The sequence below is a fragment of the Apteryx rowi genome, unplaced genomic scaffold (assembly GCF_003343035.1).
Source record: "Apteryx rowi isolate R43461 unplaced genomic scaffold, aptRow1 scaffold_241, whole genome shotgun sequence".
NCBI lineage: Eukaryota > Metazoa > Chordata > Aves > Apterygiformes > Apterygidae > Apteryx > Apteryx rowi.
Genome location: NW_020448764.1, coordinates 318,339 through 334,691, shown reverse-complemented (window position 1 = coordinate 334,691; position 16,353 = coordinate 318,339). Strand labels below are relative to the sequence as shown.

The 16,353-nt window shown below is 37.6% G+C and overlaps 1 protein-coding gene across 6 annotated transcripts in view; it reads left to right on the top strand.

Annotated features, from left to right (window-relative positions):
- UTRN (utrophin) overlaps positions 1 to 16,353 on the top strand; it is a 366,002-nt gene that overhangs the window by 53,545 nt on the left and 296,104 nt on the right. For 5 of the 6 annotated variants that reach the window (XM_026066463.1, XM_026066461.1, XM_026066460.1 and 2 more), the window contains 10 exons: positions 489 to 639; positions 2,107 to 2,226; positions 2,904 to 3,005; positions 6,494 to 6,601; positions 7,137 to 7,316; positions 8,174 to 8,343; positions 10,173 to 10,296; positions 12,046 to 12,133; positions 14,543 to 14,778; positions 15,048 to 15,228. In XM_026066463.1, coding sequence (XP_025922248.1) covers positions 489 to 639; positions 2,107 to 2,226; positions 2,904 to 3,005; positions 6,494 to 6,601; positions 7,137 to 7,316; positions 8,174 to 8,343; positions 10,173 to 10,296; positions 12,046 to 12,133; positions 14,543 to 14,778; positions 15,048 to 15,228 — 1,460 coding nt within the window. The remainder of the gene's footprint in view (positions 1 to 488; positions 640 to 2,106; positions 2,227 to 2,903; positions 3,006 to 6,493; positions 6,602 to 7,136; positions 7,317 to 8,173; positions 8,344 to 10,172; positions 10,297 to 12,045; positions 12,134 to 14,542; positions 14,779 to 15,047; positions 15,229 to 16,353) is intronic. The other variant, XM_026066459.1, reaches the window with a different exon arrangement.

The following is a 16,353-nucleotide window of genomic DNA, read 5'->3' as shown; positions in this document are numbered from 1 at the left end:
TAAGTGTACCAGACTAAATATRTAGTATCTACATAGTAGTTACATAAATGTGTTTTGATATTGTTTCAGTAATCTAAGTTCTTAAATAAAACATTCAGTAAATGTGAATAGCTATGCGTGTTTACACAGCTAAGGAGTATTTTGAAGAGTTTTTCCCCACATATGGGTTATCAAGCTCAGAGCTGCACATCAAGAGAGAAAGTACATTTCATTGCAGCTCTCAGCAGAGCTTCTGTTAGCAGCAAATCCCAGTTGCAAGAAACAATTCCTATTTATAAATTGCATAATTCACTAACTTTTGTTGAGAAGGAAACAAGGAAACATAACTATGTTCTTTATGTTAATGGTAAACAATTTATTTGTTTGTACCTGACTGGTTTATGAATGGCTGTTTGTCTGTCTCTCCCTGAGTAACCACAGTTTAGTCTCTTTCTTTGGRAAAATACTTTCTGAAATGACTCTGCTTTGCTTCCCCCTCCTCCCTGCAGTCTGCATGACATGCTGATGGAGCTACAGAAGAAGCAATTGCAGCAGCTATCTGACTGGCTGACAGGCACTGAAGAACACATTCAGAAGATGGAGTCTCAGTTCTTAGCTGAAGATTTAGAGTCCCTTCAAAAACAGCTGGAAGAACACAAAGTAAAGCTTTTTGTGTGTTCTACACTACCTCTTCTATAGGAGAAATACTTGGAAGATCTGTAGGTTGGTGGGTTCCCTTAGCAGAGAAACTCGATTGGGTCAGAATCTGAACATGGCTATGTTTTGAGGGGCTGCATTTGATGTTTGGAAGGGGAGAATCGTAGGAAAGAAGAGAATTGGACATTTYTGGAAGTATTTTCTTATCTGAACACTTGAGCACTAATACCTATAGCAGCAGCTTTTGCAGCAGCTTTTTTTTAATCTTCACCTCATGCAGGAAATGAGGCCTCTTCAAGTGAATTGTTGGTGTGAGGGAGAGTATGAAACACCCGGTGGACAAATTTGCCTCTAATGACTGACTGGCATTGCTAAAGCATGCTTGAATGTTTGCTGCTTAAAATAATGTGGGAACTAAACATAACAGGAAGGGCCTCCCAAGTTACTGAATCTAGTTCCTGCTATTACAGAGATTGCATCCTGAACGGGGTGCATAGTCGTTGCTTTCTGATATACACACCACTCTGGAATTGGTTTGACTCTCAGTTAAGTTTCTGGAGGGGAGTCCAGCCTTTCTAGCCTGCTCTGTTTTTGAAGAAGAAAGATGGCCTTTTGATACTTGTCATGGTTGCGGCTTTGGTTATTGTAGTCAGCGCTGAGGTTTGACCTTCTCCCCAGCATGGGGCATACCTCACAGGGCAAGAACTGCTAAGTATTTTTAGTCTGTGTAACTTCCTGTTCCACATTTGTGTTCTTTCGTCAGTCTTGTTGTTCTTGGTGTTCATGGAGCAATTTAGGATATGCTGGGATGAAAACGATATTTATAGTAGTATACAGGTATATGTATGTCACAAAGATGTTTCAGAGGTAACTTTAACCATGGAATCTGTTCTTCTAGAAGTTGTATGAATATTTAAATAAATTATTGCAAAATGATAGGAGCTGTATGCTTTTTGCAGTTGCTGTGTATCCTTTTGTGACTATTATCTTTGAACGTTATGACTGATATACCACCATCTATATACTTAGGTTATGAGATAATTTTAATGTCGATTATTAAAAGACAAATGTTCGTAGTGATTATTTTTTCCCCTTTCTGGCATGCCCTATGATACTTGCTTGTAGACAATAATATCTTTTTATAGAAACACTTAAGCTGTCTTAACTAGGGCAGCAGATATATAGAAAGTCAGTACAGTTGTTGTATGATTCTCCTAGTGAAGTATGTTACCAACATCTTAAAGCATATCTTCCTGTTTTCCAGCATTTTAACAGAATGGGTTTAGATTCATTTCTAGGAGTCTTTTGCTTGCACTTATTTGAATTGTGCAGTGATTTCCCCAGGGGTAAAGTATTTGCTGAACTGTTGAATCTTAAGTGCTTTGCCACAGCAAGTGTGTTAGTTACTGTGGCCAAAATAGCAGATTTGCGAAGTATTTAAAGTTCATAACCATTGATGTCATCTTCTAGAGCCTGCAGAGTGACCTAGAGATGGAACAAGTGAAGGTAAACTCCCTGACTCACATGGTTGTCATTGTTGATGAAAGCAGTGGGGAAGGTGCAACAGCTGTCCTGGAGGAACAGTTGCAGGTAAGATATTAGAGCTTTCTTTGAACTGTAATAGCAGGTACTCAAAATGTTTGCATGTAGTTGTTAAACAACAGTTTAATGTATAGAAAAATAATCTGTCTTAGAAAGCATTTTTAAAGCAATATTGACRTAAAGATTTATTCAACTTTCTAAGGATGAAACCTGCAGAAGTGCCTCAGTGACTTTCAAGCCCAATCCCTGATTTGTCAATCTGCCTGTATCCTTAATGACTTTGGCACTTTGCAGTGTCTCCTTTCAGCAGTTTCATTAAAATGGGAAGATACATAGTACACTTTTACTTTTAACAACTCATTAAAAATTACCTACACAAATAAATGTGATGGAAAAGTATTTAAAGAAGTTATCAGAATTTATCAGAATAGCCTGTAACCTGAAATAAAGCATAGCGTCTGTGGAAAAATAGGATTTCTTGAAATAGAATTCATGCTAGTTTGTTTGCTCCTTTTGAAATCAATCAAAAATTTCACTGCCTTCTGTGAGAGCGGAGTTAAGACCGTAGGTGGATGTTCTTGAAAGCTTTAAGCCTTATGCTTTGTGCAATACAATAGTGGAAATTACCATGTAGAAAGAGGTTATGGTGAGGTAGAAATTGTACTTTTGAATATCTGATTTTGAGTTTCCTTGTGAGGCTCATGAGTATTTCTTGCTTTTTCTAGAGGCTTGGTGAGCGGTGGACAGCAGTTTGCCATTGGACTGAAGAACGACGACTCAAATTGCAAGAAATTCAGCTTTTATGGCAGGAACTGCTAGAAGAGCAGGTTAGTAGCTCTTCAGTTACCCAGAATGACTGACTGATTGGAAGTTCTCTGCACTTTTAGTTCTATGGAAACTGTGAAGCCAGTGAAGTTGCTAGGCCTCCAATAACATACTGTGGGGTGCAGCCACAAAAGCCACAACTCCTGTCTCAGCTGAGATCTGACTGATGTCTAATRAGTCAGGTTTCTCTGTGGTTTCAGATCTTGCCCAGAAAAATGAAGGACAGAATGAAAATCTGTGGCTTGTGAAATGGAGGCTGTTAGGATCTCAGGTGAGCCTAGAGCAGAGAAAGGGCAGGTAGCTGAGTGGATGAACTCTCTTATCTAATGCAGAAGAACAGCTGAAGTCTGGGTAAAAGCAACCTGGCTTTCTTCTTTTTACTTCTTTCTTTTTTTCTTCTCTYCTACAAGGAGAAACTGAACTGTTTGGTTACCCTACAAAGATGTTTGTGCGTGCCTCTGAGACGTGTGCTGTATTATTAGTGCGTATGTGTGTTTTTTGGKTTTTGTTTTCTTTTAGATATGCAGATTTGTATATATGGTAACTCTTGATAGGGATTAACAGCTCTCAATAAGAAAATAGCCTTGAAATACTAGATTTGTATAAAAGTTTGGGTTCCCCTCATTTCTTGTGGAGTAGAGTAGTTGTACAGCCCAAGAAAAGAATTTTCCTAAGTTTAAGCAAGAATGTTTATAACTCCTTACAAAATAATTTCCRAAGTAGCTATTTAATATTTTTATGAACATAGTCCTTTGAAAGTCTTGGGTTTTTTACTTATCTTATGTCACTGAATTTCACAGGTTGTATTATTTTAAAAATAATTTCTTTAATTTTCCCTGACTCTTTGTCTAACAAATTAATTCATAATGAACCCTGTGACCCTTTCTGGAAAATTTAATGGAGAAGTAATTGTATAAGAATGCAGGTATGATCATCTTGCCTTATGGAACTTATTTATGGAATGAAATTCTCTCAAATCTCTYGTCATAAAATTTTCCTGTCAAGTTAACCTCGAATACACTTCTCAAGCACACATTGGCATATAAAAGCATGATTCAGCTCTGTTAGATTTATGTGCCTTGGGCTAGACCTCGTTTTGTGACTCAGCTTAAAATGTTTAATTGGTTATCTTTTGAACTTTTTACTTAAATTGTTTTACTTTCTTAAATGATGGTATTTTTTTACTATAAACCATTGTTTAAACTCTGTAGCATACACAGATTGTTTAGGTGCTTGAGATGAGAGTAGAACAGCACCTGTGTAGTTGTTACTGTCAGGTAAAGCATAGTTTCTTTGACAGCGATGTTTTGTCTGCGCTTTGTTTTTATTCTTTTTGTTTTTGTTTCCCCCCCCCCCCCCATAAGTATTTGCAGAATACTGAAAAGTCAAATTTGCGGCTGGTGTGTCCTTGCTGTTAGAATCTGAACCTTGGGTCTATACTGTTTTATCCAATGCCATCTATCTATCTATCCATCTTTCTTGCTTTAAAATACTGCCTTGGCAAATATGTCTGTACRTACAGAAAGTTGCATGCTAACACTTTCTGGCAACCCTGGACCAAGGTAGGACTCTGAGCTGAGAAATAAGGACTCTGAAAAAGCCTTGCTGTATGTCAAGATACATACTGCTCTCAGGTTCGAGGACCCTGTATGATTGTATTTCTGACCTCTTACATCCTTATGGTTTTCTCAGAAAAGACTATCCTTAGCTGTTCATTGACTGGGATTTTATTATAAAACTGTTGCAAGCGTCATCTTCTGTTGGGGCTATTTTGCGTTCAGATTTGTTTTAAGTGATCTGTAATTGTGTTGCTCTGAAAAACTGAAAAAACTTCCCCGGGTTTTTATTTAATGTAGAATGTCAGATATCAAGTGATGAGGAAGTAGAAGATTATTTTAGGTGATTCAGGTCAGCCTATGTTTGCATTTGTTGTTCRACTCTGAACAATGCATTTATTACTATCAGGTTTGAATTACAGATCTTTGCCTTTGAGAATTATCAAATGAACTAAAAAAAATTATAATATGAAACTAATCAAAAACTTTAATGCAAACATTTTAATAATAGAAAAGTACCTAAAAGATTTAGGTGTTATCACTTTTTCAATCCACTTAACCAAATAGAGAGTTGAGTAATAGTGATACATCAGCCTTCTTGTGGCTGCCTAGAAAATTTTTGGAAACCACATTGCCAAGTCAACATAATTCCTACCACTCAGGAAACAAATTCCTCAATCAGTGCCAGATATTTCTTAGCACTGTAATAATTATGTTTCAGTTTCCTACAGAGTTCTCTGACAGCTGAGTTGGCAGAAATATATGTTGAAGGGTTTTTAAGCTCCTCTCTTAAGCAGAAAATGTGCTGCCTGGGATGCCAACTTGATTTTTTCAGTGAGTACGTGGTGTTGTAATTTTGTTCTTCCAGCCTTATGGCATTCTCARCACCATCATATTTTGCTGTCTGTATGTTTTGCTTATTGGAAAACTATGCTAGCCTTAGGCCCAGAAGTTGCTGTAGCCAGTTCTGGGACAATTCAAAAAATATACAGCTAGACTGAGGAGCTGGTGACTCTTAAAAAGTATGTTTTTTTTTAATGAACATAAAGGTCTGGCTTCCAGTATCAAATTATTTTTCTTTATTTTTTATTTTTTTAAACAAGGAGGCGAAGCACTGTGCCAGTGACCACACAACTGAACTTGATTGGGGGGAAGTTAGTTGGGTATTGTAGTCTATGGAGGGTTAGATGGCTGTGCAGCAGCAGCAATTTGTTTTCACTTTGTTTGGTGCAACATAATGTAAAACGCACTAAATGCTTCCTGACATTTCATGCCAGTTATTGCYGGAGTTGCCATAGGAGTGCTGTCTGAAGTAAGGCTCAGGACAGATTTCCTACAAGAAAGGAGCCCTGAACTGGTACTAGCCAAAGCTGGCCATCCCAGCTTTCAGTAGTTAATGAGACAGTGTTTGCTAAAGTTATTTTGCAATTGGAAGTAGGTGTAATGAACAAGGTGGTAATTGATAAACATCTGAGTCTGTGACTGACTGGACTAAAAGAGCTCAGAATTAGCATTGATGTAGCTTCTGCAAGAAGACAGTTTGTAACAGCTGGTTCTGAATCACAGAGGAAGAAGAGAGGAGAATGAAAGAAGGCATATAGACTGTCTTGCTGCATTTTTAAGTCCTCGGTCAGCTTTTGGTGGATATCTGGTCTATGTTGTTAACTTTGCGGAGTAGGGGGGTTGGGGGAGGGCTCTGAAATTGAGAAATGATTTTGCTGAAATTTTTGTGCTGAAAAGTATTACTTAGCTCTCCTCTGATCTGATTTTTTTGTTTCCATCTATGTAGTGTTCTTGTTAATGCTAACTGAAATTCCTGCATGTAAGGATTGCAGAACCATGCTTTGATTAAATGCAAAGATCTTAAAGAAATTTATCATTAGCTGTTTGCAAAACTTGTTATGTTCTTGTGCTATTTCCCTTATGATCTGCAGTGCTTATTGAAAGCTTGGTTAACAGAGAAAGAAGAGGCTTTAAATAAGGTCCAAACAAGCAACTTCAAAGATCAAACAGACCTGAGCGTGAATGTTCGAAAACTGGCAGTGAGTATTGCTATCCTGGTCCATCCTATCAAATTTGAGAGAATGCATGAATAGCAAGTTGTTAATTTGGCTCCAGTAGGAGCTGTGAGTACACTGTATCTTTGGAAGCCAGGTCCAAATTCTCTCCTTGCTAGATTCTTTGACTTGAATTTTTAAAATTTGTATGACACTTGCTCCTTGGCCATTCTAGGTTGGTGTGCCATACTTTGGATAGCTGCCCTGTGCGTTTGACAGGGCTTGGRGTTTCCTGAAGACCACCAGTCAGCTGTATTTTTCAGAGCTTTTGGTACATTAGTGCAGCTTCTGCCTACACTAATCATTTGAAACTGTTACTCAGGAATTACTGCTGGTTGGTCTAGTAGCTAATTTGGGCGTGTGCTCTTTTTGAGAGTTTCTTTTAGTGCTTTGTTACACAAGAAAACTGTTTTGAAACCTATGATGTGTCTAGCTCAGGCAGTATGTTTTTTCATGGAAATAAAAGCTAAAAAATGGCAGAATACTTTATCTTTTTTTAATATTTTCCTTTTAATTTCAGATTTTGAAAGAGGACATGGGCATGAAGTGGCAAACACTAGATCAACTGAATGAGATAGGTCAGGATGTGGCCCAAATCCTTGGGAATAAGAGAGCATCCAAGAAAATCAATCATGATCAAGAGGAACTGACTCAGAGGTGGGACAGTCTGGTTCAGAAGTTAGAGGATTACTCCAACCAGGTATCTAACAATGTTCTGTTACTTTTTAGTTGTGTAGATGTCTGTCTGTATTCCCACAAACTTCATTGATACTATCAGCAAAGTTGCCCAGGCAAGTTTTTGGCATCAGACTAGAGATAGCTAAGTTTGTTCACATGAGGCTGACTTTATTTGCTGAGAAGGCTGTCTGGGCTTTTTGGACTTCAAAACCCCAAGTTATTAACCTAGCTAGTTCTATTGCTCCTTTCTTCCAAAGATTAAGCTTTACTTTTCTGATGACCAAAGCAGGCTTACCATGTGTTATCAGTCAGTGCGAATGCTGTAAATGTTTTAAGAGTGTTGGATTAAATCTCATACTTAAGCAAACAAACAAAAAATGGGGTGGGAGAGGAACCCACCACCAACAATACCCAGAATGGATAAATATATGGGAGTCATACAAGCATTTATGCTCTGTGACTATGTTTTCTCATCTGTTGAAAATAGGATAATTTTTTGTTTGACATGCAATGATGATAGCCAAACTGTATTGTTAAATGTTTCAGCCATCCAGCTTTAACTTTTTTCTTGCATTTGAGYTGAAGCACTTGGCAGTGCCAGATCCTGTCTTCATCCTGTTACTCCCCCTAAGTCTCTAGTTGAACTGAGAATTTTGATGCTTTGTTCTCATCTGTAAAATGAGAATAACAATATTTTTCTTTAGAGTGCTTTGGCATCTATGATAAAAAATGCTACATGAAGTCTGGGTGCATTCACTTGTATAAGTGAATGAATGGCCTTTTATGACTGATGAGTAAAATTAACTAAGCAAAAGCAATTCACAGATAGTGTGCATTAGAAATGGTATTTAACCCCTTTTGGTAAATCATTTTGTATAGGTAACTCAAGCAGTAGGAAGTATAGGGATGTCACAGGTTTCACAGAAGACCGCTGCAGAAGCAGCGTTACTAAAGGAACAGGCACTGGTTAAACAATCCAGACAGGAGTTGCCCCCACCACCACCCCCAAAGAAAAGACAAATCCCAGGGGACAGCGAAGCAAAGAAAAAGTGAGTATATATCACTGCCGTTTTTCCTCTTTCTCACCGGTTACTACATGGACTTATTTCTCGTAGGTTTTTTTGTTTGAATCTTCTTTTATGCAAGTGAGGCATACTTAAGCTGCAATTGTGAGGTAGGATTTGGGGAAGGGGAAGGGAATGTTACATGCAGCCTTGTTTTTTAGAGCAACAAAACCCTGCATCTACCATTAATTTCAAAGGAAACTAGATGTTTTGTGTCTCAAAAAAAAGCAGTTCTTCAGCTCTTTGTACCTCAGTTTGTTGAAGGATAGTATTAATCATATTTACTTTGTTTTGGAAAGGCATCTCTGCATCTTTGGATAAAAAGTGGTATGAAAGTGCTAAGTATTTTGATTTATTTATTATTCCTTTCTATTCTCCATAAAATATATGGGAGAAACTGTCTGCACAAAAAAGCTCAGAAGCCTGTCCCATGTCCCTGGTATTTCATAAGAACAGCATTACAGTGATGTCTCCTTTCACAGGTATCTCTGGAGTGGCTGTTTGCTTTTTGTGTTTGTCTGAGAAAATCAACATTTCTTTGAAATGTCAGTAGTTCATACCGTTGGGACATTGTTCAGGGAGATTGGAGAGAGCACAGCAACGCCCTGCTCTTCATGCAGCCAAGTGATGTGTGTTTGCATAATGAAGAAGAGCTGCTCTTCTCATTTGTTTTTCGGAGAAGGAATGGAGGTTCGAAGGCAGGAGGAGCTTGACCAAAGTTTCGTGAGCAGTTTAGAGAAGCAGAACCCTGTTAAGAACCTCTGAGCCCTGGGGCTCCCAATGTAATAACACAGGAAGCAGCCCATCCGTCCTTTCCTTATCACTCATGAGTTGTAGAAACTATTATAAACTTTGAAAGCAGAAGTGATTTTGATCATTATCTTTTTCTAGTGCTAAGACTGTATTGGAATGCAGTCGGATAAAATAGGTTGAACTTTCATCTGCTGTTTTTGCCTCTTCTCTGCAACTCATGTTGAAACCAGCAAATGAACAATAACTAGAATCTTGCAGGTTTTTCCTGACATCTTTCCGCGTGACTTCTGTAACTGTTGGCAGGCTGTTATTCTGCGTTAGGGTTTAGACTGTGTTAAGCAGTCTAATTCTAATATGGCCTGACTTCTAGTTCATGTAGTATATCTGCTTTGTCCTTTTCTCCAAAGCTGCATAGAGTATTGATTAATTTTGGATTTTTTTTTTTTTTGGTGGTGGAGGATTTTGGTTTAAAAGAAGATTTTAAGCATGAGAAATTTATGTTAGAATAGATAAATCCAACTATAGTAAAAAAACCTTAAGCTATAAGTTAATCCTCAGTCAGCTAAGCATTCAGAAAAGTTTGTCTGCTGTCATTGCCATAAGTACTAAAGCTGGTAGCTCTTTCTTCAGTCTAAATAGTGTTGCAGATATTTACAAAATCTAAAAAAAAAAAAATCCTTATTTATCCTGTTCCTGAGATTTAGTTTACTACTTTAAAAATACTCAGCACTGAGGGATGTCTTTTGTGATATGTTAAAAGAAACAGTAATCATTTGCATGAAGATTAAAAAAAAGAAAGAAAGAAATCGTACCAGGTCCTCTCAGTTTGTTCAGAGAGGCTAATGCCACTGACATTTTTTACTATGGCAACTTATTGAAAGTCTGTCCATGTTTTAAAGCCTGTGAGTAGTAATATGAGAAACATGAATGTTATGTGYGCAGCCTTACTTTTTGGGGATTGAGGAATGTGCTGGACTTTAGGACTTTTGATTTTTAAGACAGAGTGACTGAATAGGGGAAAATGACAAAAAAAAAAAAAAAAGTCTGACCTTTTAAACTAGGTTTGATGCTGAAAGTGCTGAGCTGTTGAACTGGATTTCAAAATCAAAAGCTGCCATTCAGGCCACAGACATCAAAGAGTACAAGAAGATGAGAGAGACTTCAAACATGAAAGAAAAGTTGAAGGTAAATGGGGAGATGGAGGATGTTCCAATGAATAGTATATTTTGTCACTTTAAGCTGGCTGTCAGCTGGAGGTGTGGGCTGATCCAAATGCTTCATGGGGATTAAGTCTGTTTTGTTAAATAGTTTCAGAACTGGACAGCATGGAAGGCTCGGACCAGCTGGTCACAGCCTTTTGTTGGTTCTGGGCTGCACAGTGCACAGAAAACTTTAAAAACATATATTGCTAATATTACCTTTGGAGTTCTGAGGAATGAGTGTTTTGATGATTATTATGTTCTCCACAAAGCAGCTTTGTTTGGCTTCATGTTTCACAGTTGAAGATGGATCTGACTGAAGCTACCTTTATGTAATTTTGACAGAGATGGGCCAATGGGCTGCTCAGAAACCCCTTGAATCATGCAGTGACACTCTGCAAACCTTATACCACCCAGGGTCCAAGGTGGTTTCTTACTATAATCTTTGAATACCTTGTTGCTTACTATTAATTTCAGAAAAAACCTTGATAGTTAGAACTATGCACAGTAGTAGTGACCTGCGAGCAGAACACATAATTTTACAGGATCCTGTGGGAGCTGTGAAATAACCACTTCTGTCTTGGATTCCTTCTGTTTCAGGAATGCATTCTTGCCTTTTTTGGTCCTTGAGCACGCTTCATTAGTAAAGGCTTATGGGAGCATTAGCAGGTCCTGAATCTGCTTTTGAAATCAATGGCAATATTAAAAAATATCTATAAAGAGTGCTCAGTGTTCTTCTCAGTGCTCTAGTGCAAAATGGTGCCAGTAGGAATGTTTGGAATGATAGTGCTATTGGATATAAAAAACAAAACAATCCAATAACTTATTTATAGAGCTGTATGAATGTTTGTAGCTCTTTATAAAACAGGCTCAAAGACAAGACTTGAACACCAGGTTCCCATGAACAGCACTGTTTTTAAGTGGTTGGGCCCTAGGTGGGTAGGACTGTTTGTTCTTCCCAGTTTGCAAGTAAATGCATGCTTCTTCTGCATTTAGTGTAGGAAGTCTAGACCAGAGTGATGACCCTGAACATTAGTTTCAAAGGGCTTTTAATCTGGAGATACATTTTGTTGCTATCTGAGAGGGCATCTGAAGTTGTGGCCATTATGGCCAAGGAACTTTTCTTTCCTATGGGTGTGTGTTCTTCCTCTTGGCTCACACAGGAATATTCACCAATACAAATACCTTGAGGGGGAATTTGTTCCTCTGAAAATCTTGATAGGGACATAAGATTTTCCTCACTAGTTCTTTGTCATGAAGAATAGTGAAGCACTAGATATGAACAAAATGGAGTACTAGTGGGCTGTAGTTCTTGCTAGCTGGCCCTGTAGGTAACAGGTTGTTGTTTGCTTCTGCTGGAAATCTCAGTAGGGAATGCAGATGAAGGTACTGGGGGGAAAAAAAGGTCCTTTCTCAAGTGGTTTATATCATATAATTACAATTTTTGGTCAAGAATGACATATTTGAATGAGAGTCACAATACCTGATTTTATTTACCAGGATCTCCAACTTTTTTTTTTTTTTAATTCCTGGTGTCACTATACTAATCTCTTGCTTGGCTTTTGTGAGAGCTAGCTCCTTGCAAGCAGAGAGCTAACACATATTTTAGAAAGTGCTTTATCCAAGAAACCTAGAATGTATTTTGGGTGGTAGTGGGATAATACATGTTACTGGAAAGAAAAGTCAAGAAAAATGGCACTTTCTGAAACTATTCTTTTGGGGTTCCAATTTGTAGGTAATAGAAAAAGAAATGATTGAAAAAAGCCCAAAGTTAGATGAACTGAAACGAAGTGGACAGATTCTTTTGGATCAAATGGGAACGGGTAAGAGACTTGAAGGTTTTCCTGTTTTGTGATTTAATTACATGAGTTGCTGGGGAAAAAATAATGAAATATTCTATCTCCAATGGAGCATTCCGATATATTCCTTCTCTTTACCTCCATTTACTTTCTGTTAGAGGAAAGAAAAGATGTCATTTACTGGTAAGGCTTATGGAAAAACAATATTAATATTCTTTGTTTAGTGTGTGTGTTTCTTCCTTCATTTGCAACCTAAGGGTTATTTTTATTGAAACAGAAATAATTATATGAAATGGTAGTTGTGTGCTTTTGAGGGAAGGAGTTGGTTTTATTTTAAATCATGCAGAGAATTTAAGTATAAGACTTTCAAATGTAACTGCCTTAAAGATGTGGAAATTTTGAAGCCAAACATAAGTTGGACAATGTGTATTTCTCTCTCTCTCTCTTCCCCCCTCCCCCCTTAGTTTTCTCTATTTTTGTAAAAACTGTCAGTATGTTTTGATGATGTAGTCACAACTCGTGGTACGAAGGCAAGAGAAGCCTACATGCTTGAGGGAATGATTGACTGTTAATTAAAATACCTATCCCTGGAAACTTATAATTAACATCAGTGAAAGCTGAATCTTTAAGCTTTGCCAAAATTTGCTTCCAAAATATGACAAATGTCTGTCAGTGAAATGCGACATTCTCTGTAAAAGAGCTGTATAGATAATCTGCAGACGGTCTTTCAGGTCTGCCATGCGTTTGGCCTCTGGTGAACTCACTGCAACTGATAATGTTTGGTGAGATGAAAAGGTGATGTCTCTTTGTTCAGCGTACTGACCAGCATGCCTTTTTTTTAGAAAATGTTGTTTTCTATTGGATTTCCCAACTGTCAGATTTTCTTCTGGCCAGCACCTGTGCCAGGATACCTTGATCTGCTGAGTATCTCCAGTCCTCTCCTGCTTGTCTGCTATAGCTGAAGCTTTTTGCTTTCGTGCTGGCCTGGGTGTCTGTTCACAGTGGGTGCCATTGCCCTAAAGCTGATGGTTGGAAGACACTGATTTGACCTGGAGTTTGGATTATAAAAAAAATATATATTTTTATTTTTCTCTCTCCTCCAGCTGTGATGTATTGTGGCTATATGAGCAGTATCCAACCATAATGAGAAATGTATAGTTCAAATTTGGCTTTTATCAGAGGGGGGAAAAAAAAAMCCACAGAAATCACTTCCTGATGTTTTATGTCTCGGGATCCATAGAAAATAAGGCATAGGAAACTGATCTACAGCCTGCAGCTTTGTCAGCCTCTACTAGTATGTTTTCTCCAACTCAGAGTAACAGTCTTTCTATCCAAAACCAGGCCCAGCTGTAACGTGTGCAGTAATGTACAGCACAGGCATATATGTGTATACATTCATTCATATCACGGGGCATGTACAGGCTGTGCAGTTATGGCAATTGACCTATCATTGTGAGCTTGCTCTTGTTATGTGGCTTGTTGGTTGCAGACTCCATATGAATCTCTTCCCTATGCCCCAATCTAAAGGACAGAGATGATAAATTCAAAAGTGGTAGCTTGAAACAGCATCTTCATCAGAAAATTGCAATAGTAAGAATGTACTGTTGAATGCACACTGCATTGAAATTTCTTCACATAGGCAAAATCATCAGTTACTTTTGCCACCTGAGAGAATAAAAGAACAAGGAATGCATGTGGGTGGGAAGTCTGTTCACTTATACTGCTACATCCTCAAGTATTGCATTGATTAGTCAAAAAGATGGTATAGAAAGTTCTTCATGTAGTCTCTGTGAGCTGAAAATAACCTTGTGTTTTGTCATGTTGCTTTTGTAGCTATTCGTATTACCTAGTTATTGATCATGTCTGCATACAGTGTGGTATTGTTAGGCATTTTTCCTCTCTCTCCCAGGCTGGCCCTGTAGGATTTCCATCCACCTTTTCCATAAACTTACTAATGCTTTCCAACTTGCTGCTTCTCTCTATCTCTTTCTTTTCTTTTTTTCTTTTTTTTTTTTTGATGATTGTAGACTCAGCAAAGAAAATAATTCATTGGATGCCCACTACTAGAATAAAGCTTATTTGATGTATATCTACATATCAAAATTTAAACACAAATCACGATGGTGAAGAAAGCCAGGTGGTGAAGAGAATCATGATGGTGAAGAAAGTCAGCTCTCATTATAAACTGCAAAGTTTTCAAAGGGATAGAATGAAAATGGGATGTTTCACTTGCTCTTCCTTCCACTATCAATGTGGAGATAAAAAGCCAAAACACTGCTAATAATAAGTACAGTTTTATGGATGGCTGACTTGGAAGCAAAGCATTTTGGATGTTAATGCAAATGTGTGCCTGTATCTGGAGAGTGGAATGGTTAAATTCTTGTTAATCAAAATATACTGTGGTTAAGGTAACAATTTATATAATCTTTTTAGAGGGACTTTCTACAGAGGATATAAGAAGCACAATGGAGAAAGTATTGTCAGGGTGGAAAGAAGTGATTCAACATCTGGAGGAAGTGGCCAGAAAGATAAAATACCAGGAGGACATAAATGCTTACTTTAGGGAAATGGGTGAACTTGAGAAGACTGTAATTGAAAAGGAGGTCTGGCTTAAAAATGACACTTCTTCAGCATCCCAACCTTCAACAGTCCTAAAAGACTTATGTCAGGTAAGTCTGGCAAAACTTGTTAATTTTGATAGGAAGCTACTGGTAGCACAGAATACCCCAGAGGAGCTTAGCCTGATCAGTAAGGAAACTTAGAATTCCTGAGGTGTCTGGAGCACCAAATTTGACTGGAGGATTTCGATACCTGTGTCTCAGAAGTACTTTTAAATTGTTGCCCTAATAATACAGAATAGCTTAGCTGTGGTACCTTAYCTTGTTAATAGAAAGATTTCATAAGTGTGTAATTTGGTTTTGTTTTTAATTTTTTGCAGCAGGAGGTAACTCATCTCGTAAGCTTGAACCCTCAGTTAGAACACCTGAAAGCCACCTGCARGATGCTCACCTCTCAGTCTGTGCCTCCAAATTTTATTCAGGAGAGCTTGAATGTTTTTCTTGATCGCTTCAAGCTGACTAGTCAGAAACTGGAGGAACGTCACCAGCAGCTGAAGAAAGGTAAATATTCTTTTACATAAGTTACCCTGATGATTGTGTTCTGATTTTTTTTCTTCCCTCTAAAAATAATTTTTTTGATATCTCAATGAGCAGTCTTATGTTCTCAGAGCCTCTACACACTAGAGGTGCTTAGTACTGGTATTTTATGACACATAGGAAATCACACAATTGGAGTGAAAGTGTTGTCCAGAGTTTATAGCTGCTTATATAAGACACTAACTTTTTTGAGTTTTTTTTTTTAATTTTATATTCTATTTTTCCCTTTTAGCCACAATATATGGTGGCCCTTTTTGAAAGTGTATTTGGATCATTAGTTTGCATCACTTGATTATGATATATTGTCAAAGGCTTACTATTAGAGATTTCCAAATGCRTCTGGGAATGAAGTTGCAGAGAGGGAATGCTAAAATGCAGCTAAAGAGGTAGTGCAAGGTTGGTTGGTTGTTTTTCCCCTAAGTGAGGGGGTATTTTTGAACACTATATTCATATTTTTGTTGAGGGCTTTTCATCCCAGTTTCCAACTGGGACTCTCCTGGAATAATATTTATAATAGTTGAAACAAAAATGGCAAATCTGAGTGGTTCTTTCTGGCATTGTTTTTTGTTGACTAGTGGGAGGTGTCTGTTGCATGAAGATAGTCAGAACTGTGAGCTATGCTGGGAGACATARGTCCGTTAATGATTTCTATTAGGGACATTACAAATTAAAAGTGAGGGATGAATTGTTTAGGAAACATATAACTTTATTGTAGATAACTGGTTGGTAAAATAACAATTCTCCAATTCCCCTAAACTATAAACTAATACATAAATTACAGTATTCTCTCTTAAAAAAAAAAAATCATAATATGAAAGTGATGCTATTAAGTTACTTTGTTTTTTTTAAAAAGTCTTACGGTTACCCTGTGCATCTCTATCTCTGTTGTCTTGCCTTTTCCCTTTTTCTGGCAAGCACTGTCGTGTTTTTGTGTTTATTGCATTTGTGATATCCTTATCAAGTGCAATTGATGTGCAAAGTAAGAAAGCATGATGTTGGCCAGACTGACAAATTTGTTCTCAGGCCCTGGAGGAAAAAAAGCTAGCTCCTTGTTCATTTTATATCTATACAATCTATATATCAATAGTC